This window comes from Stegodyphus dumicola, chromosome 5, assembly GCF_044657685.1.
Source record: "Stegodyphus dumicola isolate Sdum_Otavi_A_Nest chromosome 5, ASM4465768v1".
Lineage (NCBI taxonomy): Eukaryota > Metazoa > Arthropoda > Arachnida > Araneae > Eresidae > Stegodyphus > Stegodyphus dumicola.
The window spans coordinates 131,141,924-131,169,188 of NC_140772.1; the positions used below are offsets into that span (position 1 = coordinate 131,141,924).

At 32.5% G+C, this 27,265-nt stretch overlaps 1 protein-coding gene across 2 annotated transcripts in view; it reads right to left on the minus strand.

The window, feature by feature from the left end:
* LOC118205920 (uncharacterized) overlaps window positions 1–27,265 on the minus strand; it is a 77,230-nt gene that overhangs the window by 22,021 nt on the left and 27,944 nt on the right. Inside the window, exons 2-7 of one of the 2 annotated variants that reach the window (XM_035378200.2) lie at window positions 21,223–21,306; window positions 17,077–17,165; window positions 11,504–11,689; window positions 10,716–10,853; window positions 9,909–9,964; window positions 1,139–1,275 (exon numbers count right to left, since the gene is read on the minus strand). In XM_035378200.2, the coding sequence (XP_035234091.1) occupies window positions 1,139–1,275; window positions 9,909–9,964; window positions 10,716–10,853; window positions 11,504–11,689; window positions 17,077–17,165; window positions 21,223–21,306 (690 nt within the window). The remainder of the gene's footprint in view (window positions 1–1,138; window positions 1,276–9,908; window positions 9,965–10,715; window positions 10,854–11,503; window positions 11,690–17,076; window positions 17,166–21,222; window positions 21,307–27,265) is intronic. The other variant, XM_085817072.1, reaches the window with a different exon arrangement.

Genomic DNA, 27,265 nt, shown 5'->3' on the forward strand with positions numbered 1-27,265 from the left:
TGGATGCTGCATTCCGCTGCGAAAATGTGCCGGAGTTACTGGTAGGAGTGGTAGAAAAACGTGCGGAGCGCTAAGGGTTAAACTCTTTAATTAATTAAAATGCAGGTAAATTTATTTAAAATGCAATTTAATTACGAGAACAAATGGATAAAATAAGAGAAGAAATCACATAAGCTGTTGAGTGGTTTTAGATAAAATGTTTAAGTCTGTTAAAATTTCAACTTTTGCTTCTTAAAAAGCGAATAAAACGACAAATTAATATTATTAATAATGATTATAAGCGTTTTAGAAAATATATCATAATTAATTCATGCAGTAAAATTGTTTTGAGCGTGTTTTAAGAAAAAAAAAGAGGTAAAGAAAAATTCTACTTGCATTTTATGATTTGTTTGCAATATTTCTAGCCAGATAAGGTTTTAAGCAAAAGCTTGTAATTTATGTTCATATTAATCAATTGAGCAGTACTAAGTTTTACATTATAAATATATGTATTGAAGTTCAGTAATAAAATTTCTAAAAAAATTTAAATGATTTAATGACCATTCAGACAGTTTACATTCTTTAAATTGCGTTTTCTCAGTTTGCAATTTTTCAATATATCCTTTTACTTAAAGTCCTAAAACTTGTTCAAATATGGACCAAATTATTTAATAATTTTATTGCTTATTTAAAATTATATACTAAATAGAATCAAGGATGGGTTTTGAAAAAGAGTGAAAAGAAAAATTATTGGAAGTGAAAATGTCACTGAAATCATATTTTTTAAAGTTTTTATATAAAAAAGTGCTTTTTATTTTTTTTCTCAGAAACTAATTCATTAATTGCAAAATCGATCCGTAAAGTTATTTAGAATACTATTATAAATACAATAAAAAAATTTGAAGCAAAAATATTGAAAATTGTGGAAGAAGAAAGAATTTTCAATTGTTGAATTTTTTTTAAAAAAATTAAAATTAAACAAAAGTTAATAGCGAAAAAATTGTTTTTCAGCTTAAAATCATTTTGTCTCATAAAACCACTTAATATTATTCATAAAAAGTAGATGAAAGATCTTAAATATAAAAAAAATCATTCAAAAGGTACCGAGTCCCCTTAAACTGAAATCACTTAGTAATCTTACGAATGTAATTAAGTTTACCTTGAGCTAATCTCTTAGCTCTTAGGTGATCTACTTGTATTCTTTCTCTTGCTGTATCCAAGGCCACTAAACCAGCTGCAGCAAGAACACCTGCCTGGCGCATTCCACCTCCCAGTACCTTACGGCATCGCATCACTCTATGAAATATGAAATAAATTCAGATTATTTCAGTTTTAGATTCAGTTTTATATAATGCTCTCACTTTAACATTACTTCTGATGGAATTTTCCATGATTATCTAAATTTGGGAAACAATAAGGAATAAATAAATTAGGAAATCTGACAAACGAATTTTCGTTTGTAATGTCATTCAAAGTAGATGTAAATACAGTATACTCTTGATTATCCACGTAGGGATTGTCTGGTTTGCAGATTATCTGGTCATTAAATTATTATCCATGCACCGTTTGGTCTTTTCATTAAGGAAGATGATAATTTAGTGAAGTTCAGGAAATATTTGACTGCATTGGATGCCATATTCAGTGTAACAAAAGCTTGGTCGAAAGTAAAGTCAATAACACTGGTTGGATCAAGGTTCATCTTAACACAGAAATCGGAGATTTATTTAATTGTGAAGAAATCATTGCAAAAACTGAAACTGTATGCCTAAACATCTAAAATACAAATTTCTTCGAAAATGTCGATTGAAAAAACAACGCGGAAAGATTCGACTGAATAAAGCTTTCAGTGCTTGAGTGACGCGGATATCGTTTCAAATGTCACAAGAACGGAAGAGGCAGAGTGATACTGAAAATACACGAAGAAGATGCAATAACATTAATCGCAAGATAGCAGTGACTTCTGTTAAACTCTCTTGGGTTCTGCCGACAAAAGGAGATTCGACCGCAATGTTAAAATAGCACTTTGTAAAATACATAGTGAAATTCGACAAATATTATTTAAATATTCTCAAAAGTAAAATTAGAGATTTTTTTTTCCTAAACACACACAATATTCATGAAAACTAACAGTATGGATTATCCGTGTTTTTCAACTATTAGTGACCTGCTTTCCCGGCATTAGCTCGGATAATCGAGAGTACATTGCATACGTAAATAAACGTGAAAAAAAAATAGAATTCTGATACATGATAAAAAGTAATTTCTAATTACTTTTAGAAAAGATTCGTGCGCGTGCATGGACAGTTTTATCAATACTATTTCACTTTAAACACTGGAACAAAATATTCTCATAACTATAAGTGATATCAATTATGTTTACTCTGCCTTCAATCATTCTTCCTTATCTGTTTTTGTTTAAAAAAAATAGTTCTACTACATTAAGCTCTTTCTTTTTAATAATTTCATCAACCAGAAATGTAACATCATGCCTACGTACTGATTTCTTTAAGTCCACATAAATTTATGACGAATTTAAGAAAAATTCTGTTGTTGTTAAAAATTAGTCACTATTATTCGAGGTGTTAAGGCAAAATCTATCAGCGCAATATTCAGAAATTTTCAAGGCTACTTTTGAAGGTTTAAATATAGAACCTTCTGCTTCAATTACAGAAATGCAAAAGACGAAATAGAAACCTCTGCTCAGACGAAAAGAACGAGAGAAAGGAATTTAAGATACCGGAGCTATATAATAATAGAAAATGAAAATAACTACGAAATAATTTCTTAAATGTTAGGGGTAAAGATGGACTGGAATTGAGATCATTAACTAGAACTGAAAGATTTTTTATGAATTTGAAATGCCTCCAGAAAATCTAATTCACCAAGGGAAGATGACTTTTGAATAATTTTGGCTGCAGAAAAATTGGAGAATGTAATTTTCTGACCATTAGTATTGGGTAGTGAAGATTTGTATGTTTCTTTTTTCCTAACTTATGCCTGAGGTTTTAAGCGCGAAATTTAAGGCTCTGTTAGTTTGACCAATGCAAATTAACCACACTGGTGAGAAATCCTGTATATATCGCAAGAGTTCATATCCGAAATGAGTTCTTTAAGTATGAAACAGCGAATTTTATTTATAGAAGAGAAAAATTATCTGAAAGTTGAATTTATATAAAATACCTGCAGTGTTACAGTTAATCGACGCAAAGAAAAGAATAACAGAATTTTTGTAATCTCCTAAAATGAGAGACTATTTTTTGATGTATTGAGATTGAGAATAATGTTAGGTAAAAAGCCTCTGACAATAGCAAGTGTTTTAAAGTAGTTAGTTCTTGATCAAGAGCCGATATGGAGAAGCAAACTAAAGTGCTGGGAAAATGAAGAAATAAAATGCAGCTAACTTCTGTTAGTCGAATGACATGATTTGAAGTGTGGTGGAAGGCAAACGGATGAAGGTTTATGTTAAGTAATAGTATTGAAGCTGGGTTTGTTGCGTGTGACCGAGATGCCGGGGAACGAAAGGGAATTAGATGACCCAGGTTCAAAAGTGAATTGTATAGCTTGAAGGGAAAAATTATTTATTATAATTTCAATTTCTGACGAACCTCAAAACTTCGACTTTAAAGATTTAAGCTTCCACTGAAAAGCCTTTCATATTCAGGAATGTCTCAGATACAAAGAAAGAAAGAAATGATCAAGTAGCTTATCGTCCATAACGTGAAATTTAACAGCAAATCTTTGAAACCAAACCTAAAGCCGACAGAAAAATCTACGCTGCGCGATATTCATTTTAGCCCAAAGATTAAGTAAACATTTTTCAAAGTAAGAAATTTTTAAAATCATTTTAAAGGCAGACAAAGGCGGCCAGATATTCGTCATGGACATTTTCACTGATGGTATCGCTAAACTTTTAAACGAAGGCCCGCATGTTCTGAATCCTAAAGATCATTCAAGAAAAATGAAAATTTCAATTCGATCTTCACAAATCCTTCCGATTCAATAAAAAAAACGGCTTATCCATCTGTTGCAAATTGTGCCAGTTTATATGCGCTACCCAAAATTCATACAAGAAGTATTCTGTTCTGGCTATTGTATCAAATTTAGGCACTGCTGCATACGCGTTAGCTAAATATTTAGCTTTCAGATTTTCGGCTGTATTAGTTAATAACACTCACATCATAGAAAATTTCAAAAAGCTCATAAATATATTTAAAAACATTTCTCCTAGAAGTTTGATCATAGCTTCTTTTGATGTAAAACCATTATTCACCAATGTTTCAGTGGAAGGTGCGCCTAAATGTCTAGAAAGGAAACTTCGAGAATTTCACTTTTCAAGTATCAAAATTGATGAATTGTCCGTTATTCAACTTTGTCTGAAACAAACTCATTTAGATTACCTGTGGGAAACCTGTATCGTTAGGTTATTTTGATGCTGGAGACTTGAAAAATGAGCAATACTCTCGCAGGGACTGGAACCTGGATTCGAATACGCTTCAAGTGTGTTTTCCTTACATCACGAAGGTATGCAGAAGGGAGGGAGAAAATACCTTATATACTCTCCCTTTTAATGAGCGACTGAGGATTAGGGGTCCCAATCACCAAATCCTGGTGGTGATGAATCATCATCCACGACCTTTTAGTTGGGACGCCACTGCAGCGCCCCAACTAAATGGTGGATGATGATTTATTAGGTTATTTTGATGCCGGAGACGTAAAAAATGAGCAATGCTCTCGTCAGGACTTGAACCTGGAGCTCTCGAATACGCACAGAGTGTGTTGCTGCTACATCACGAAAGCATGCAGAACGGAGGGAGAAAATTCCCCTTTTAAAGGGTGACTGGGGATTAGAGGACCCAATCGCCAAATCCTGGTAGTGAAGAAATATCATCCACCTTTAGTTGGGGTGCCACTGTAGAGTTATTAGGTTATTTTGATAAAGACATAAAAAATGAGCAATGCCCTTGCCGGGACTCGAACTTGGACCTCTCGAATACGCGCCGAATTTGTTACTATTACACCACGAAGGCATGCAAAAGGGTTTATAAGGGAGAAAACACCTTATAAACCATTTTGGTCCCATGCTTCCTGACATCTAATTGTGCTGTCCTTCCTTTCCTGATCAATATTATGAATCCAAATTATCTGAAAATTTAAATTTCCTTGTGTGGCTCTTCTAAGTTCACCTTTACACTGCTAAACGGTAAGAAAGATGATTTATATAAAGTTCCTTCATTAATGATATGATAATAACGAGGCATATCTTAGGATAAAAAAGAAATGCTGTTGCCTTATACTGTTAGCCAGAAAATCAAATTTTCCATTTTTCTGCAGCCAAAAATTGTTTTTAAAATATCTTCTGTTAGTGAATTAGATTTTCTAGAGTGGTTTCCGATTCATAAAAGTCTTTCAGTTCTAATTAATAATCTCAGTTCCAATCTATCCTTACACTCAACTTTTAAGGAAATTGTTTCATAGCTGTTTTCCTCCTTCATTAATAGACGGCATTTTCTTCCTTTCATTGTTATTGCTTAAGCACAGGTTTCTCTTTAATTATTTGCGTTTCTTTAGCTGATGAAGTTCTGTATTTAAACTTTCGAAACTGATCCTGCAAACATATGAATATTGCGAGGATTTTTGTTGTCTTAGGACTTTCAATAATCTTTATTCGTCTTGTTATTTTAACTCTAATTTGTCACTAATACGTCTGGTCTCTATTTTAACTTGGCAAAAGCACTTGTGGTCTGTTATTAACTCCTTTGTCTATTTATGTTATACACGGTTTAAAGTATAGGATGCGAAACAATTTCTGTAATGTATAAGTCATCATAAAATTTCCTTAGCTTCTTTCCTATAACTGAGCTATGGACGCTAATACTGTCGTAATTTGTAATTTTACCAAATTTGCAATTCTAAAAACTGTCTAGCTTAACTTTTCTAAATACTTTTTTTCGTTTTACTATGATTAGAGCCAGCTCAGATAAATTAACATTTCTAGACTTGTCATGGCACTATGCTCGAACTTCGCAAAGAATGAAGGAAACAAAAGCTGGACGCTTTGATTGCAAATTTGTTTTCTAACTGATGTGTTTATGCTGTTATTTATAGTGAGTCGACTTAAGCATTTACATTTGAAAGGATCTGCACTGTGAGAAAAGCTATAAGAGACCTTATATAAGGAAGCCCTCGACATAATCTTCTAGTAGGCGGAGCATCTTCAAGTCCTAGCCGCATATAAGCATTCTGTACAGCGCCACGCGCATGGGGAAACATCCGTACTTGTGATTGGACATAATATCCGATGACATCATTTTCTCTTAGGAATTTAAGTAGTTAAGTTTTCTAGTAATGGAGTTTAAACGGGATTCTTATTTTTGTTTTTTCGTTTAATGACACGCATGAGTGACACGGAAGCGTGAAAACTACCGTCTGTTTTCTTTGAAACGAAAAAATTTAGCTGCAGCGTTCTGCACATAGCTTCCTGTTTCAGAGAATAATAAAATTATAAAATATATCAAAGGTGATATTAATATCAGAGGCAATGTTAAGTGCTGAGATTATTCATGAATTTAATGCAAAAACGAAAACACTATGATCTCGATAAAACTCTAAAGGCATTTTGTGTCTGGTAAGTATACGATTATTATTGCAATTTTGTTGCATTCTGTTGGTTTTATATTGCAGAAAATGTTTCCTTTGCAAATGTTATGTTATTTTCATGTTAATGTCTTTCATATTTCTAATATTCTGTTACCTGAAATGAAAGAATAAATAATTCAATTAAAAATACGTATCTCTATTTCTCTGTTCCAAATCTATATTGGTCTAAATTTAAAAAAAAAATACTTTTCAGACTGATTATGAATATTGTGAATTCACTGTGCACTATGTTAGCCCCCAACAACGTATTTGCTATTTCCGAAAGCTGACTTGTCTCATGCTTTCGGAGATTGCATCTGCAGAGAATGGTATATAATGACGTGAAATATTCATCACAACACATTTAATATGAAGGATTTTAAATTAAGAATACATTTATTGAAAATCTCTGCAATTAATACACATTTACGGAGCTAGAACGTGAAGAAATAATACTTTTTCTCTCTAGGAGAAAAAATCGCTACATTTTTTGCATTAAATTCACCACACTACAGAGTTTAAGAAGTAAAACCTCATAGCAACAAAAATATAACACACGTAATAATCTTTTCGGTACTGCTATTAAAACGTAAACAAACGGTATGGAGTTGTACCATCGAACCCAAGCAAAGTCAAGGCGCTCTTAAGTGTAGAAGAAATGATGTCATCGGAAGCCAAATCCAATCACGAAGAGGAACTTTTCCCCATGTGCGTGGCGCGGTACGGAATGCTTATATGCGTCCGAGCCCTATTTCTTATAACTATACGTTTTATAATAATCATAAATAAATTTCATTATAGAGAACGTAATAAAAAGCCGCACTGTTACACTCATTTCTTTACTTCTGTTGAATTCTTTTAAATTCTAAAACCGGCATTTAAAGTAAGTTTTTTCCCCCTTTGTTTAATTGATTTGCAAGCAAACTAATTTTTCAAAAATTTCAAATGTGACTTCAGGCTGTTTTGAATTTTTCTAAAACCATTTTAATTGCTAAAATAAATGCATTTTATTACGAAAGAATTTTTATGAACAATTTTAAACTAAACTATTATTTTTTAGCTTAACTATTATTTTTTAACAATTTATTTTTTTAAAATTAACTATCATATGCTTTAAAAATCGCGCACGTAGATAAGGTATAAAGTCCACTTGATAAACTCCTGTGTGAGAACTGCAAGAGTAGTAACCGCATAGAAGAAATGTTAAAAGTGCCCTTTATTAACTCTTTTAAAACTTACAATGCGTCAACTCGGCACTAACAAACTACACCTCTGCTAGCTGAAATCAAAGAACTAATTAAAGGTTTGAAGATATGTATAAGTTGTTGAACTAAATTACAGGGTTCAGTTAATTCCCGTTTCTTAAATCCGCGTCGGAACTAGTGGCAGCAAGTAAATGCAGTTATGCCACGAAAACCCGCAATAACTCTGGGAGCAGACGCTTACGGAACAGAGGTGACGGCAATAGCCTAACTCTCTCTCTCTGTCTTTCCTACGGAACCTCGAATTTAAACTCTTTTTTAAAGGTAGAATTTGCATTCCTTGACGCGCGCTACCAAATTTAAATATTCTGGCATTGACAATTAGGGGAATAAAGGCTTATAGGAAAGAATAACAAATTAAATAAAATTGGTTATTTAAAATAAATATAAATCCCTACAGAAGTATGAAATGAAAATCAAACTGTTTTCCTCTTTGTAAATAGAAATAGTCTTGTGCTGTATTTAATAAATCTTCTGAAAAATTCAGAGATATAATTTTTCTAATTATGTGACTATTAGGTTTAATTCGAGGGAGAAACATGCGCAGTACCCACGCTGGGATTCGAGCTCTCAGTTGCTAGCCAGACATGCTTTCCTATTTCATCCCAAAGACACGCGGTAAGAAGGGGAAAAATATCTTACAAATGCAAAATAAATAATTTTTAATAGGAGGAAACAGCCGAACATTGATTTTACACAAACACGAAAAAGAAAATACCTACTAATGGCTATCTGAAGAATACGTAAGTTTATAACTTCAACTCTGGAGGGGATGATGTCATTGCGAATTCGAGAATTTTCTTGAAACACCAATAGGCACAGGGCTGTCATTTTATATTGAAGGTTTAAAAATGGGATACAAAACATTAACTGCTAAATTTATGCAATATAAAGCAATAAGCACATATTGAAAAAAGGTTTAATGACACTAAGGAAAAGTCATTTGAAAGATAAATTAATGATAAACGTTTTAAACTCGTCGTCTTATCGCCTTAAGCTAACATCATAATAATAGATGGACGCAAATTCTTCATCGTTTGAACTAATTCCTTAGTCTTTTGACTCAAGGACGAAAATTTACATGTTTTACCCCTTACGTCTGGACAAATGCTGGCACTTGTATATTAAATAATATTAAATAACTTTTTGTCAATGATAACTCATAGTAGCACTGAATAGTTTTGAGGCAGTGGTGAACAAAATAATAAATACTGATTTAAGATTTTATAACGGGGAGAGACTAATATTCATCGCCATTTCCTACGCATTTGGCTAAAAGAAGAATATGTTGTCGACATCTTTGTAAAAACAGTACAATTGAAAACTGGTAGTTCGACCTTAGGTTCGAATCTAGCCAATCAAACTGGCGGCAGGGCATTTTTCTTGCTTTTACATAAAAAGAGCCATTTTTTCTTAGAAAGTCCTCCAAAAAGGCATATCATCACCTTAAGCAAAGAGCTCTTAAGTGCTTTGCCATAATCTAAATAATTCTAATAATAATCTTCGTAAAAACAACTTTGCAGGAGAGAAATTGTAATATATTATGACTTTTGAAGGACTATTGATTTTGCTAAATTACTAAAATAAAAAAATACATGAATAAATGATGACAGAAGAGATGTAATAGAACCAATGGGTTTTGTTCATATACTTTCAACATCTTCTGATGTTTTACGAATGGACTGTTGTGCAATTTTACCTAAGCGCACATCTAAACAGTGTTGGTAGAAGATCAAAAGCAATGAAACTGGGAAAAAGAAAAATACCGTTACGAAGAGTTAGAAATGTTCCCTTATCTTGAATATGAAGCTGTAGATTGCTACTGTAGAAGAAAGAGTATCATAAAATTTAAGATATAAATATTTTTAATTAAACATTTTTTCTAAAGCTATATATTCTAAATATACATGAACAACTTTTGCATTTCATGATAGTTTACAAAAATAGGAATGCAAATAAAAGTAGAATTCTAGGTTTCTTGCAAAAATGAACACATCAGAAAACAATAAAAATGTTCATTATTACACATACCTGCCAATAAACTCAGAACTTCCTGCTACTACAGAGCCTACAGGTGCTCCAATTCCCTAAAAAAAATTACTATTGATTAAATGGCATTCGTTTGATATACATTATAGTAAAGAAAATCTAAAATGAAATAATTTTCTCCCGAAATTCCAGCTGATGTGCAAGTCCAATATTTTAATAAAAAGTATCAGAATCGTAATAAACAAAAGATATAAACGGTTTTAAATGCATAGTTCTTTACAAAAAGATTAGAAAAATTTATGTACAAAATAACTAAATGATTATAAATTTTCGTGACGAATTTGTAAGGACGATAGTTATCTCAATGAATTGTGGTGTTTTATTCTGTTTCATCCATTTATATCTAGCCATCAATAAATTAATTATTTAATTAATATATCATATCATGCAAAACATGAAAATAATAAACTGAGACCAAATTCAAATCTAATGAAACAAAAAATTAGCACTTTTTTTTCCATAAATGCATTGTAACAAGTTTAATAATGCGAATAATAGTTTTTTATTTATTTATTTTTAATAGAATTTTTCTAATACTGAATAATTTCCTTTTGCAAATACATGAATCTCTTTACTATTTACTGATTAACTTATTTATACTAAAACTGTATTTTTCGTTTTGGGTTGTGATATAATTTTTTGTTATGTTCAATACAGCAAAAGGGTATACAAAATTTTTAGAAAAAAAGCATTGTTTTCTTGTTAAATTGGCATCTTTGGTAAAGAAGCGAATTTTATAAAGAAATAAAGTAACGACAAGGGATGGAAAATACTATATTTATCTCGCACCTTGGAAAGGCACATAGAAATGGAATCACAGTTCTTCACTATCTCCTTTACTGCTACTCCAGAATGCACAGAAGCATTTAATATCCTAGCGCCATCCATGTGGACGGGCACCCCTTGTCTATGCGCAAAAGAGCAGACCTAGAAGATAATTTCAACATTTAAATATATTGACCTATATTCATATTCATTTTAATACAATATTTATTTTTATTTATTAGAAAAAGGCAGTAACTGCGAGCTCTAAAATATTTGGGAAAACGGAAATAGATCCTAGGGTAAAAGAAATCTATTTTGTAGAATAAAAGCTAACTGGAGAAAAAAGAAAGGAACATCAAGTAGTAAAGCATTTAAACTTCTTACAATTTCTCAAATTTTAATCTTAATAGTTACTATTATAGAGATAAAAGAATATTCTGGTACATTAGTAGCAAAATATGTTAATATTTAAAAAAAAAACTTCGCTCATTTTAGAAATTCTGAAATGTTTGACGACGTTGTATCTTTCCACGGAAATGGATATTTAAATGCATAAAGTATTATTTAGCAGATTAAGTAAAATTTTGCATTTTATTTTGCCCTTTTTTCTCAGTAAATTAGATATTTACAAGCAAAATGGATCGGAGATAGAGTCACTTTATTTACGGACATTTATTACCTTCTTATAAGAGTTGCGAATCATATTTTCAAATTAAGATCAAAACATAGCAAGAATTTTTGGTAACAGCTGCAAATAGAAACAGGCCTACAGAGAAGTATATGTTCAAAACATTTTGTATATGATACGTTACTTGTTCAATAAACGAAAGAGGCAGTACTCTTCCTCCACATCTATTGTGCGTATTTTCTAGGCAAATCAGACCCGTGTAAGGTTCATGACATCGTGGATTGGAAGGTCTTATCTTATTAGCCACTTCCTCCATGTCAAAAGTACCATCTGTACGAGTGGCCAGCGCACTAACATGGACACCTCCTAACTGAAGAACAAAATAAGTATATATCAAGAAAGAATTTCGAGAAAGATATATACAGGGAGATTATAAATAAAGTTCCACTCTCAAAAGGCTGTAAACAAAAACAATTGTGTAAATGACCTGAGTATGTGGGAAGTAATGGGAATATGTTTGGCGAAAGGAAAAAAAAAATATATTCAAAATTTTAATAAATAGACAACATAAAATTTACAAAACGCTGTACTTATAATACATGTTACAATCATAATATGTTAATTCCATGCTCATCATAATAATATACCAATTACACCACTAATTAGATGTTAATCATAATAATATACTAATTATGCGACCTGAGGACCACACAATAGGCTTATAATAAAAACACGGAGTCCATGCAGCTAGCGTTATTCTGCATCTGAGAAACTAATCATGACTCTGTCGATGAAGGATCCGGTTCCCCTTGAGAGGTGTTTTTACAAGAACAGTTACTGTACGTCAAACTGCCTTGAAGAAGTTCCTGCCATTAAAGTTGCGTTCACACAGATCCGTAGGAGCCAAAAGCGGAAACGCCGAAAAGAAAAATGCTTTCCGGGTCAATTCACAACAAAGCGGAAACTTTCGCCTAAGAGTCGTCATAGGCGTACCACTAGATGATTCTTCATATCGGAGCCTTGGCGAAAAATGTGCATTTTTACGTCGTATTTTGGCTTTTTGCGGGTATATTTTTTATTAAAATGGATTCAATTTCTACAAGATTAAAACTTATTTTACCTCTTGCGATATAGCAGAAGCAGAAAGTAGTGGAATATGTTAATATGTAAGAGATAACTGCAGCAAGGAGATGCAAATAATTTATTTGAAGAAATGCGCTTGAACGACATCGAAAGTTTTAATTACTTTCGCATGCCGCCTTGTCAATTCGAAGAATTTTTAGCCCTCGTTGAACCATTTATCCAGAAGAAAAACACTAATTTTTGTCAGATTTGTTTGGTTTATATGATTACGGCAAAGGACTTTGTAAGGGAACTTCGTGGAGGACTTTTCTAAGGAAAACTGGCTCATACACACATTACACATGGGGAAAAACTACGAAAACGATCCTGCAGCCAGCCCGTTTGCTGGATTCAAACCTAGAATCGAAATACCAATGTTCAGCGACTTTACCGTTCTGCCACTGGTGGGCCAATTTTCATCAGAATATCGTACGAAAGGATCATTTTGAAAACAGAAATAGGATATCTCAGAAAACCCGTTGTATACATCTAATTTATTTCATTTATGAATTTGGTTCAACGATAATTATAAATACTTAATTGAGTATTCCGATTTAAAGTGAGCTTTTCATGGAGTAGAAGGTATGTACTTTTCTTATGTACTGTGTATTCTTTCCTAATGTACTTTTCTTTTACTCTTATGTAACGGTAATTATTTCAATTATTCATTCATATATTAATGAAGAGTCCCTGTTTTAAGTTTTTATAAAGTCACTTTTTTCTGTAATTCATTTTAAATAATAGCTCTGCATTTTTATAATGTTTCTTTTTCTGTTTAAAAAACCGAATTTCACAATTAGTAAATTTATTAATGCTCATCCAAGTGTTCTTAAAAATTAATGAAAAAAAATATCATCAAGAATGAACCTCTGGCTTGGTTCTTATACAATTTGTGTGAAAAATGATCATTTATGCTGAAGAAAACAGATATGAAGTCAGTAAAAATGCTTAGAAGTATTTTATATAATAGTCCTCAATCTAAGATTGAAGTTTGCGTTAATTTACAACCCTCTAAGCAACGGCCTAGAACATTTATTGTGATATCTCTAAGAACGTATATATACGTGCATATTAACATATGTCAACAAAATTAAGGCAATATATCAAAAGAAAGCAAATCCAGGTATGAAATACCAGGAGAGTTTTTGCATTAAAATAAGAAAAAAAAATGTTCTCGGAAAATGTATCTCTTTTTGTTACTTCCATTGTAATTCCGTAAAGAAGCAACTAAAGATGCCATTACGACTATATCGAAGACCTTACAGACAGCTAAACGACTTCGAACGTAGTCGCACTGTAGGGTTGCGTGAAGCTGGGTGGTCATACCGAGCACTAGGCCGCCACCTGCAGCGTACAGACACTGCTGTGCAAATATGTTGGCAGCAATGGTTGCTACAAGGAAATTGCCGACGAAATGAAGGCTCTGAAAGGCCAAAGAGCACAAATGCGAGGCAAGAAAAAATGATTGTTCGCCATAACCGAATCTCCCCAACGATATCATTGCCGACTATTCAACGCACTACAGCCCCATGTATACCTTCCCTGGTACCGTCCACCATGTCACGGCGCTTGTCCATGTTACGCTCACAGAATCCTTTAAGACGTTTGCCTTTGACCTCACAACATTGGCGGAGTCGTCTGGAGTCGTGTTGCAGCTGATCATCATGGCTGCCATCAGATTGGCATCATATAGTGTTCAGACATGAATCCCGCTTCACTCTTGAGGCAGATGACCCCCGTGTTCGTGTCTGGAGAGGACGGGGACAGCGGTCCCAATCAGCCTTTGTTTTACAAAGGCATACAGCCATAACCCCTGGTGTGATGGTGTGGGGCGCTTTCTTATGAGAGCAGGTCATCTTTAGTCATCCTCCGTACATCTTTAACAGCTCAAAGGTATGTTGATACCATTCTGCGACCGTCATCCTGGGGCCATTTTCCAACAAGATTTTGCCAGGCCACATACCGCTCGCATATCTCTGGACTGTCTCCGTGTGGTTGGTACTCTTCCTTGGCCAGCAAGGTAACCAGACCTTTCACCAATCGATCATGTCTGGGAGACATGGTAGGCCGCCAGATTCAGGCACCACAAAATATCGCAGGTCTGGAGCGACAACTGATGAATGCCGGGCAGAATGTGTCGCAGGATGACATTAGGAACCTCTACCACTGCTTGCCTTGATGAATTTAAGTATGCATTGCCAACAGGGGCGGTTAGACCAACTACTGATTTGAACACTCAATGGGTGATTGTGAGCCGTGAACAGGTTCTATGACCTTGATTTTTTAATCATTTTACGTATAGTTTAGGAAATTTTGAATAAAAAAACTCTAATTTCTTGCAGGTATGTTTAGAAAGACATCTACTTTAAGATGACGGTAAACATTTTATAGGTTATAATTCAAAATTTTTCGAAAAATTTATAAAATTTTTTAAAGATACAAATTTTAAAAATAAATCATAAAAATGGGCGAATTTTATTTAGAATGAACCTAAATTTCAAAATGTGAAAGGAAGAATCGAATAAGTTTGTAAGGATTATGTTAATTTTAATAACAGTTAAATTTTGAGTTAAACTTCCTTTCCTATCGATTCTTAATTTCAACTTAACACTTCCGGCCAGAACGTAGTTTTAGAATCACGTCTGAATGCTAATGAGGAAGAGCGGTATTTAACCGCGAAGTTCTGTCTTAGAGAGAAAGATACCAGATTTTCTGGCTGCACGCATCCGTTTTTTAAGCTACTCTCTCGTAAGCTATGACTACGCTCGGCCGTACTTTAGACCCTTGATAGCTTCGCAGTCAATTAGCGTTAAGGGGCCAACTCTGTTAGAATTTTGATAGCTTCCGCTATATCTCTTTAGTTAACATTAGTTTAGTTTGATTCTTAGTCTCTTGAAGATCAAGCCCAAGTGTCGGCTTTAGCGTAAAGCTGAGTTCACACTGGTCCGTTGGGGCATCAAGCGGCAAAGCGTAAAAAAAACGCTTTCCACGTACGCCAGTTCCCACCAGCGTGGCAACTTTCGTTTTAAAAGTTGTCATATGCTCGTACTAGATGGCGCTTCATATCGGAAAATTTGTGAAAAACGTGAAATTTTTATGTGGTATTTTGACATTTTACGATTACATTTTTAAATTAAAATGGATTTAATTTCTGCTCGATTAAAACTTATTTTACTTCTTGCGAAGCAAAATGCAGTGGTTTATATTAATATGTGAGAGATGACTGCAGTAAGGAGATGCAAATAATTTAATTGAAGAAATGCGCTTGAACGAAACAAAATTTCTTTTAATTACTTTCGCATGAAACCTCATCAATTCGATGAATTTCTAGTGCTCACTGAACTATTTATTCAAAAGCAGAAAACTAATTTTTGTCAGAATATCCTAGAAAAGAATCATTTGGACTATAGGAATAGGATATCCCAGAAAACGATCGTTGTATATATCAAACGCTGTATATATCTAATTTAATTTATTTATGAATTTTGTTGAATGATAATTAAAAAATCCTAATTATATGATTCTATTTTGGAGATTTTTCATGTGGTAGAATATTTCCGCATGATACACATATTTTATTATACAGGTCACTTACAGTTTAGAATTACAGAAACATAGCACAGCGATGTTTGCTCTATTGTTGTCAACTATAACTAAAGCATGGAACATATCACTGTATGCTTATATAAAGTATTTTTATAATTTAAAAGAATTCCATTTCACAAAGGATTAATCCATACACCCTCTAAACAAATTCTTACGATCGTGGAGGTATGTACATTTTAATTTGAAGAACATAATTTTAGGTAACAAGTTTGCAAACGATTATGTTGCAATGACTGTGTTATGAAGCTAATGCCTGAGGAATGGAAAATAAAATGCTGGCAACTGATTCTCCTATAATCGCCTGAAAGTAGGTTTCATTGGTTTTACTGTATGAGAGGAAATTCACGTCCTCATTAGTCATTACCTTATGAAAATAGGAAATATATTTAAAAGCTTTAAACAGCAGAAATTTTGGAAGACTGATTATCAACTTTCAGTATTAAATTGCTAATACTGACAGGAGATAATCAGTAATAGTTTTGCTTAATTTAAGCGATTGTTAACCAACCTATTATAAATGCTAACCACACGAAAACATAGTACAAGTTGAAAAAGTTATCATCCCACGCATTTAATTTCAAATTTTTATTTTTTTTTTATTTTTAGTTAGTTATCATATGGATGTTGTATGAGTAAATATCTATTATTAATAAAAAAGTAATCTTCAATTGCCCTTTACACATTGTAAAGCTACAAGTTTATATGAACTTTCAGATGTTAAGCCAAAGTATGAAAAGTGAGATTGTAAATGACACCTTCCATTAAACATCACTTAATGCATTAATCTATAATTTGAGTATGTATAACTTGGATTGGAATGCAAAAAATGCACTTTGGTCTTTTAGATAATATTAAGCAATTTGTTGATTATTTTATTGCTTAATGTTACTAATCGACTAAACTTCTTCAATTAAAATGCGCTCAATGATGATGCTTTCTTCAACTCTAAAACCATAAGTTTTCCTACGTACGGAGAGTTACGAATCAGCACCAATTACAATTTTATGAAACATTAGTATAAAAGCTTACTTGTGAAACTCCCCCTTGTTCATATATGAAAATGTGCGATTGATCGCCCAGCATGACTTCAAGACCCCTTGTCCAACAATGTGACATAACTGTAAAAGAGCACTTAATACATTTTATGATTAAACAGTATTTGATCATATCATCCTCTTTAAATATATATATATATATATATATATATTTATGTGAATTTGTGTAATATATAAAATATGTAATTAAAAATTATTAACTTTAATTTGGCAATAGTGATTTTTATTTCCCAATTTAATTTGGCTATCTCCCCTTTCTATTCTTAAATTGCTTATAATTATTTTTCCGGATTGCGTCTTTCTGTGACAAAGCGTATCCAATTTCAGATCCAGAATTTAAACAAAAAACGTATTAATATAAATACCGCTCTTACTATTGCGCAGCCCGTTCTCTACCAGTTCCGCCTTGTTTGGGGCTAACCACGCCTCGCTTCCGCCCGGCTTTGCACTTTGTTTAAAATGTAAGATATACAAAATTGGGGTGCATCACGTGTCCAAAAATGATGTGAACTGCAATAATTGTCAAGAAATATAATTATGTGTCTAGTTATATGTGCCAACGTCTGCGAGTTTCTTCTTCTATTACGCATTCGATCTACATGCCAGCCATATCTACAACCTTCTCTGTCATGACTAAAAAATAATTCGTATCTTCTCTCTCATGCATCCTAAATTTATTACAATTAATAGAGGTCATCTACAGAATTATTATATATCTATATATGAGTATGTGTGCGTGTAATGAAAAAAAAGAGAGAGAGAAAAAGACGCAGTAATGTTGATGGCGCAGAACGTAGAGAATTCTGATTGCGTAGAATACTAAAATGTGAAATCTATAGTAACTAGACAACTTAACAGACGATTAAGATTAAATATTCATTTTTATTGCAATTAACATTTGTGGCTATAATTTACTTGGCACTTTGATCTTACCTATTCAAGAACATTGACATTTTTAATCCTGCTAAAAAAAGGAAGAGAATACAGCGATGAAAGCAGGACAGAGGTTGAAGCTAAAATGCGCAGTTATCTAATATGGAGGCTCACCAAGAGAAGCTTTTGGTTTAGATTAGAAAGGTTTCAGTCCTCCAAATGAGATCAGATTTCGAATGAGCTATGTCATCAGCGTTTTGCAAGCCAAACATAGATTAGTCTAGAAATGACGCAGTCCAGGAAAGTTATTGCAGGTTTTAGAATACAGAGAGGAAATATCCAAATTAAAAATGAGGAACTAAGAGGCTATAACTAAATTAAATTATAAATTATATGTGTGTGTGTGTGTGTGTGTGTGTGCGTGTGTGTGTGTATACACAATAAATATATGGGTATGTATAATAGCATTCATTTTTAATATTATACTTACAAAATTTTTATGCTATAGAATTAATGTTTAAAATTACATTATTATTAATTTTTATTGGCCCTTTAGAATTATTTCATGAACTGCTTTTTATAATCATGCAAATATAACTTAGAAACGTGGCTCTGTTAAAATATTTTCGGCTGGCTGCTCCTTGAAAAGGACTTCAGAATTTTCAGCTATCTGTTTTCTTTTATTTACATACACTTTTATGTTATTTTATTGATTTGTTTTATCTTTGTTTATCCATCATTTTTTATTTAATTAATATCTCTTAATTATACATACTTATGTGTACTATTAAAAGAATCTAGGAGAAATATCAGTAGTTTCTTCCAGACAAGTACAATTTCATCACTAAAAGACAACAATGCTTCATTCATGTACGTAGCTGGAGTGATTTCGGCACCAAGTTAGATGGCACCTGCGATAGCAAATGGTATTATTTACCGAATGTAACTATTCGCCTAGTATAATTTCTAGATTCTTTTACCCAGCAATTTTCTTAAACTTTCTTCTAATTTTCTTTGAAATATTCTTTGCAATACAATATCGTGTCCCATTTGGACTAGCATGAAACTCCTTAGCATTAGTGGACAGTAATGATGCCATCGTCTACACCTCATTTTTCTAACTCAAGTAATCAAATTTTATTGCTCCTTACAACATTTCGTTTTTTAAACATGACGCTACTTTTTACTCCAAAGCCCCTTTCATGTGAGTCATTTATTTCATGTAGCACTTTACCCAACTGGTGATGGTATCTTTGCTGAGAATTTCAAGAAAGTCGATCTTTTATAGAGTAAATATGATTACTCCCTCTGATATAAAAGTCGATAGCCGGGTAGTTTATTGACTCAGATGTCAAGGCCATATTTTTTGATTGGTAAATTATAATTCTCGATGAGATAAGTCTATAATAATCAAACAGCTTCATGTTTTTAGGAATACAAACTTCAGAGTTATTTCTGTTACTTTTTGCATTAAACTTCACTATATCTGATAGAATTTCGTCGAAACCAAATCGGCTAAGCTTCAGCGTAAAATTTCTCGTTATAATATTTATTTTGACTAACAGAAACTGAAACAGAAATTGTTCTTTCCATCTTCTAAACGCTAAAGAAAACTTTCATTCCACTGTTAATTTTTACAACGTAATTATATGATGAGGTGTAGATTATATGAAATGTTTGAAATGATGTATGAAAGATCATTCTTAACATATTTTCCATTTTGCTAATAAGCTCATAAATAAAAGAAAGTTTATATTAAAAAATTTAATAATGCAGTAAACGATGCATATCCAAGATATTTAACACCTATGTCATAATCATTGTATGCATTTGGATGACTAGTCTATAAATTTCTAAATAAAAACAGGTAGACAAGATATTCAGAAGATTCGTATTTGGATTTCAATCTTAATAATATATTTGTGTAAAGCCTTTCATAGCAGGAGGTAAATGAGCCTCGAAATATTTGATCAGTATTGCTTGTAATGAACCCCGAAATATTTGACAATAAAATCACACAAACAGACTAGGAAATTCTCTGTATTACACATTTTAAATTTCTTTCTGCTGTACCTTTCAGTATAACATAATCATCATTCGTTCTACAAAATATAAATTTAAAGTGTTAATTTTCGAAGCAAATTGAAAATTCAGCAGTTAAGATGAAATTTCACTTGCCAGCAATATTCTTTTAAATTCAAAATAAGACTCGTAAATAAGTCAGCATATTCGTCTATTCTATATAATTTGTTTTTCAGAGATTGTGTTACTTTTTCTGCTGAAGGGGGCAGATACAAAAGCCCTAAGAAACTATGGATCTCTACATTATCGGTTTCATCTGGTATATGCTAAGCTATATGCAGTCTATGTTAGAGTATCCAGCATTTGATACAGCTCATGTATCCACGGAAACTGAGCAAGTCATCAATAAACAAACTGTCAGATATGATTAAATTTAATTTGCCCCTGATTCTACACGTCGTTTGATCTCAGATCGCGTGAAAATGGCATTTCGCATTGCTACCAAAATATGCAAATATGGCACTACTAGAACTTGACGCATAAAAGTATCAAGAAAAATGGGTGCCTCGTGCTGCATGTGCAGTAAATGGAGTTATAAATGATCTGATGTTTTAATGAGTACTCCAACGTCAAGTTTTATCATTTATTAGGTTGTAGGCAAGGAATTCTTGCTCTTGGATGGCAGTGAAATGTCTCGTGACACAGAATCTCTGCACGCAATTTTTGATACTTCGGATAAAATCTGAATGATTGACCAACAAACTTGTGAGATTGACAGAATAATGAATGTACGGGTCCCAAGGCTAGGGGTAGAAAAGAAGGATTTCATCCGCACTTTAACACTTTAAGGAAGAACCTCAAGAGCTCCTGAATCATTTGATGCTAAACTAAGTACTGTATTTATAAGAGTTGCATTATAATTCGAGAGGTTCGAACCATACTCATTCTGACATATCTCGGGTTTTGGTTGGCAAGCACTATGTGTACATTCTGCATCTATTTAGTTCATATTTTTTTTATTACAAAACACATTAGGAAACTAAAAAGAATAATTTCTAAAGCTGTTAAAAATTTAATTTGCATGTCATTTGTAATTATATTTAGTACAATATCATGCGTTAATATGTTTGCAGTTACAATTACTTCCATATTTTGCTGCACACATAAAATGTTTCTCATATGCAGGTAAATGAATACGTCGCGTGTTTCGTTTCAGGCCACTTACCTGATGAAAGATTTCCCATGGTTCCAGATGGAACGAAAAGGGCATCTTCCTTACCCAAAAGATCTGCTATTCGGTGTTCCAGTTCTAAAATTAATTAAAACAATAGAGTGCATAAAATTACAAGGAAAAAATTCTTACTTCTATAAAAATAAATATGAGTTGCTCTCAAGTAATTTATTGCATTTTATTTTGCTATTATAATATTTTTTAGACCAAAAGGGACATTAGTCTCGAAAGGGATATTAGTTTCGAAACGGCATTTTGCGTTGAATCACTATAAACAGTGTATCACTTTCCATATTATTGCCACTAGATATTATCACCCTGCATTATGTTTAAAGAAATTAAATAAGAAAGTGATTGTTTGTGATTATGGCAAAGCCTCGAGGGCTATCTGCCTAAGAGGAGGGATGCCTTCGTGGAGGACTTTCTAAGGGAAACTGGCTCGTATACACGTTACACATTGGGAAAACCACGAAAACACCCATGCAGCCAGCCCGTTCGTGGGAACCTCGAACCTCGGACGGAACTGCCAGTGTTCAGCGACTTTACCGCTCGGCCGCTGGTGGGCTAATTAAGAAAGAATCTGCATCAATACATGCATGTTTTTCGTATTCTGGAAAAACAACAGTACCTAGATCGATCAAACTTTGAATAAAGTAGTCCTCTAACCGAACATGGACGCTTGGAAGCCCAGATTTTGATTTTCTAATTTGTTTTATTATCTATTTCATGCTTTGTATAACTTTAATGAATTTTTGATTAACAAACTCAAATATTTCAAGGTGAGCAGTAGCAGCACTGTAAAAACATTTTTATCTCCAGCACGCGAGACTGTTTATCTAAAGATATACTGTTTTTAAATATTTTGTAATTTTACTGTTGAATTGAATTTTATGTGGCGTAAGAGCCAAGAATGCGATATTTAATATTTAATAAATAATAGAATTTACATGAATGTGATATATTTAGAAAAGTAAACGCACAAAACGTTAATAATGAAAAGAAAAAAAAATAGCTTTGTAAAGCCATTCTAGTAAGAAGACTGAGCATTGATATGATGAACTGAGAAAAGACAGAAAAACAGAAAAATGTACGCATACATTTAACGACGCATCGGGAATTCTAAACGTACACCACTATGCTGGTTTTAAAAAGTTTGTAATTTTGCTGGTCAACTGTACACGGCATAAGTGTGAAGAAAATTATGCTTAGTAATAAAGCTAAAAAAAAAAAAAAAAAGTGTTAGTAGAAGTAAGTGTAACAGCAGACTGATAGAATGCAAACTCAGCGAATGGGTAAACATATAACACTGGAAATCGAAAATTACTATTTGGGATTACTATTTGGAACACAATTTGTATTTGGAACTATATTACACTGGAAATTACTATTTGGGATCCGTCACACGCACTCTTACTAAAAGAATTCTTTTAGTTATTTAAGCTCTGAAGATCAGTGCTTCTGTAATGTCTAAATATACTGCCTGTAATTTAGGTAAAATTAACACTCCGAACAAACATTAATTTAGAACCCAGACAATAAAATCAGCGTTATATCTGCAAATTTTCACAGGACTAGTTTCGATGGTTTTACCGAACCATCATCCTCAGTTCCCAAGTGCTGAAGATGATGATTTGGTAAAACCATTGAACTTTGGCAACAATTTGCAGTTTGCAGCTGATCATGATGGTTCAGTAAAATAATCGAAACTAGTCCTGTGAAAACTTTCAAATAGTACAATGCTGACTTTTATTGTTTGACTTCTAAATTAATATTCTGCATGTATTTTGAAACCAAACAGCTTAGTATCACTTAAGGTAACTATGACTTCAAGCATTAAGGGAAAGAATTATGCGAAAGACGAAAATTAAAAATAATGGAGAAATTAAACATGGCACCTCAAAATCGTGTATCTCTCGCGAATATAGAATAGCTGAAGGGAATAAGTGTGTGGGATAAAACATGAAGAGAAGATGCGTAATTTTGTGACTTCTGCCGAAAGTGAAGTTGGACAGCAAAACAAATTAGAGCCGAGGATAAAATTTAGTTAGACAAGTTAATGACTGTTTTCACAAGTGAAACGAAATGAACAAAACGAAAGCGAAATGAATCAGTATCTGTTGGTAGGGTTCTTTCTAAAAGCAAAGTCGTCAGCATTCAGTAAACTTCTTAGCTGATAATTCATTCGAAATTTCACCTGGAAAGCTTTCACAATAAAAGTTCGACTTAGAATCTGACAAGAAATATAGAGGGGAAGCTGTAACTAATGGCATCGTTGTTGCTAGTAAATTATCAATGCAGCTGAAAATAATTATTGAAGATGGTGGATATGTTGATGAAAAGTTTACAGATGGCGACGGGACTACTCTTTGCTACAAAACGCTGCAAATATGTGAAATAAATCTAACACGTTTGCTAAACAAGAGTCTAACAAACTGCGGTTTATATTAATTAAAAATCGATTCGCTTCTATTATACACTAATAATACTTGACAAAATCGCAAACTGAAATCATTATGCAATGTGCAATGTTTCAAACACTTAAACACAAAATTTGTACCAGCGATTTATGAAAGCAGTGTTGATGCGTGAATGATAACGAATAATTTCAAAAATGATTTGAAAGCGATTTTGTACCATCTGCACGGTGACATTTATGAGCTAAATGGCTCAAAAAAAAAAAAAAAAAGAAAGAAAAGAAAATACTTTTTTTAAAACAACGGGTGTATATTTTTCTATTGGAATTTTGCGATCAAGAGCTGGGAAAGAAACAACAATATTTGTTTATGTGAGTATCGTTTGCTTCATTTTATTGTTGCAAACAGCGTAAATTCCTTTTGTTTTTCTTCCTTTAGTTTTGAACTTTATGTGTGGCAACAAGATAATTGATTCATAGAATTGTGTTTATGACAGTCATGTAGAATGGCTCGCTTATTTTGTATCAATTATTTCGCATCGCTGACATATTATTTATAATTAGTGTAATGAAATAAAAGTGTAGGAATACAGTCCACTTGTTGATTGATTATTGTTTGTGAAATATATTAAGTTTAAGAACATTTATTGTTGGTCAAAAGTCTAGCCGGAGAACTAGTGAAGATAGTGACTGTTCTAAGTGTATTCTAACAACGCAAATATGCATATGGTTGGTGAAAATATTCCTCCACTTTGTGAGGTAAGTGGATTTTGAACAAAAATTCGTTTAATTTGTTGTTAAATTTTAAGAACAATGTTGTAATGCAACATAGAATTCGATTTCATTTTAATAATAGTGTTAAGTGATTTAAGAACAATTTCTGTTTTTGAATTGATCAATTATGAGTGAACTTATAACTTTTAAAACAAAAAGAGCGGTCTTACGCAGGAGTGTTACTAATTATGTAAAGAAAATTGAAACTATTTTAACTGCAGATGAAATTAATTTAATAGAACTAGAGGAATGTGTCGAATTAGTGACACAAAAAGAAACTAAGTTAAGGAAGCTTGATTCTGAAATCGAAAGTTTAATTACAGATACTAAAGAATTAGAAAACGAAATAGATAATGTTCAGGAGTACACAGATAAAATTTATTTGTGGAAATTTAAAGGTGAAAAAATATTAAAAAATCAAAATAATAAAAAAAAATTCTAATGGTGTAATTTCAGAACAGGTTCTTGACAATATTAAATTACCCAAGTTAACATTACCGACTTTTGGTGGTAATATTACAGAATGGATAGCTTTTAAAGATCTTTTCAGTGCTTGTGTAAGAAATAATACAAATTTATCTAATGCTCAAAAATTGCAGTATTTGAAGGCTTCGTTGAAAGGTGAAGCATATCGCATTATTCAAACCATTCAAATTTCGGATTGTAATTTTGAAATAGCATGGAATCTGTTAGACGAAAGATATTCAAATAAGAGAGAACAAATTTTTGCATATATTAAACGTTTTTTAAGTTTACCAACTATTCAAAATGAATCAGCATTTGCTATTTTAAATTTAGTTGACAATATTAATGAAATTATTCGTTCTTTAGAAGTATTGAATCAAACCATTGATAATTTTGGTGACACTTTAATGACTTATTTAATTTTGCAAAAATTAGACCCTTCTACAAAATTATGGTGGGAACGTCAGTTAAAATGTAATGAAATTCCAAAACTTACGACTTTAATTGAATTCCTAAAAAAACTATGCAAGAACACTTCAAAATAGCAAATCAACAAGTAATAAGGTACCTAAATTTGTGTTTCAAAATAAGAATAATGTTCTGGTTGCTACTTTGGGTTGTGGTTATTGTAAAGAAGATCATAGTTTAGCCAAATGTTCGAAATTTCTAAATTTATCGGTTCAGCAAAGGATAGAATTTGTAAAATCTAATCGTTATTGTTTTAATTGTTTCTCTAATATGCACTTGCTCAAAAAATGCAAGAGTTTAAATACATGTCGACATTGCTTTAAGAAGCATCACAGTATTTTGCACATTGTAAATAATTCAAAGAATAAAACTCAGTTAAACAGTATATCTCCGCCTACGCAATCTATCCCTAAAAGAGATGAATTAACGAGTCCTAAGGATGTTTCAGCCACAGTTTGTGCCTCTCATTATGATTCGAGTGCAAAAGATAATCAAACCAGTCACATTTTATTGTGTACTGCTTTAATAAAAGTTCAAAATTCTAAGCAACAATTTGTGAAGTGTAGATGTTTATGTGACACTGGATCTCAGAGATCATTTATTTCAAGGGATTGTGTGAAGAAATTAGGATTACGAGTGAAAGATAATTCCATTTCTGTATCATGTCTAGGAGAATTTAATACTATAAGTAATGGGGAAGTCGATTTAGTATTCACTTCTCATTTTAAAAGTGATATTCGTGTATCAACATCAGCGTTTGTACTGGACAAGGTGACAGATAACATTCCCCATGTATCTTTGCCATCAATCATCTTCGATAACTTCAGTGATTTACAATTAGCTGATCCATTATTTTACAAGTCACAACCAGTTGACATTTTATTTGGAGTAAATGTATTTCTGCATTTAATGACGGGAGAAATTGTCAAACGTGGTCCTGATCTACCATTTGCTCTAAATTCGAGGTTGGGATGGATAATTTCGGGTACTACAAATTTTGAATCTACAAATTTTGAGCCAGTATATGTAAATCATTTGAATACAAACACAGATGAGTTAGTAAATTCTTTCTGGGAATTAGAAAAGTTTCCAAATGTACAACATTTAACAAATGAAGAAAAACTTTGTGAAGAACATTTTAAAAACTCGCATTTTAGAGACACATCAGGTCGTTATTCAGTTGCATTACCATTCAAACACAATAGAGATATTCTAGGTGACTCCCGTGAAATGGCGTACAGAAGATTTCAATACTTGGAGAAGAGACTGTTATCTATGAAAGAAATTTACAACCAGTATATTCAGTTTATGAAAGAGTACTTTTCACTAAAACACGTAGAATTAGTGCCAGACACAGATTATGAATTAGAGAATAAACACTATTATATCCCACATCACTTCGTGTTGAAGGACTCTAGCTTAACAACAAAATTGAGAGTTGTTTTCGATGCGAGCGCTAAAACAACCACAGGTGTTTCTTTAAATGATACGTTAATGATAGGCCCAAAAATACAAGATGACTTAATTTGTATTTTACTAAGATTTAGACTTCATAACATTGCAATAACCGCTGATATTAAAATGATGTACAGACAGATAAAGGTTCATGAAAAAGATAGAGATTTTCAGAGAATATTATGGAGAGATAGCCCGTATAAGCAAATACAAGTTTGTCGTTTGAAAACAGTTACATATTGTTGTGTAATTTGAAGGAAAAGGGCTAGAGGGCGCTGTTGCTCGGTTAGTTAAAAGAGAATAAAGTTTGTTCATGTTGAAGGCGGCGGCCTAAGAATACGCTCTGTATATAGTAATTAAAATATTGTCAAAAATGAAAAAGTGTTAAAATTAGTGAACTCACTGAACCACCATCATCTGATTTGGAGATGCACAAAATTATTAGATGGTGCATCGGCGTAA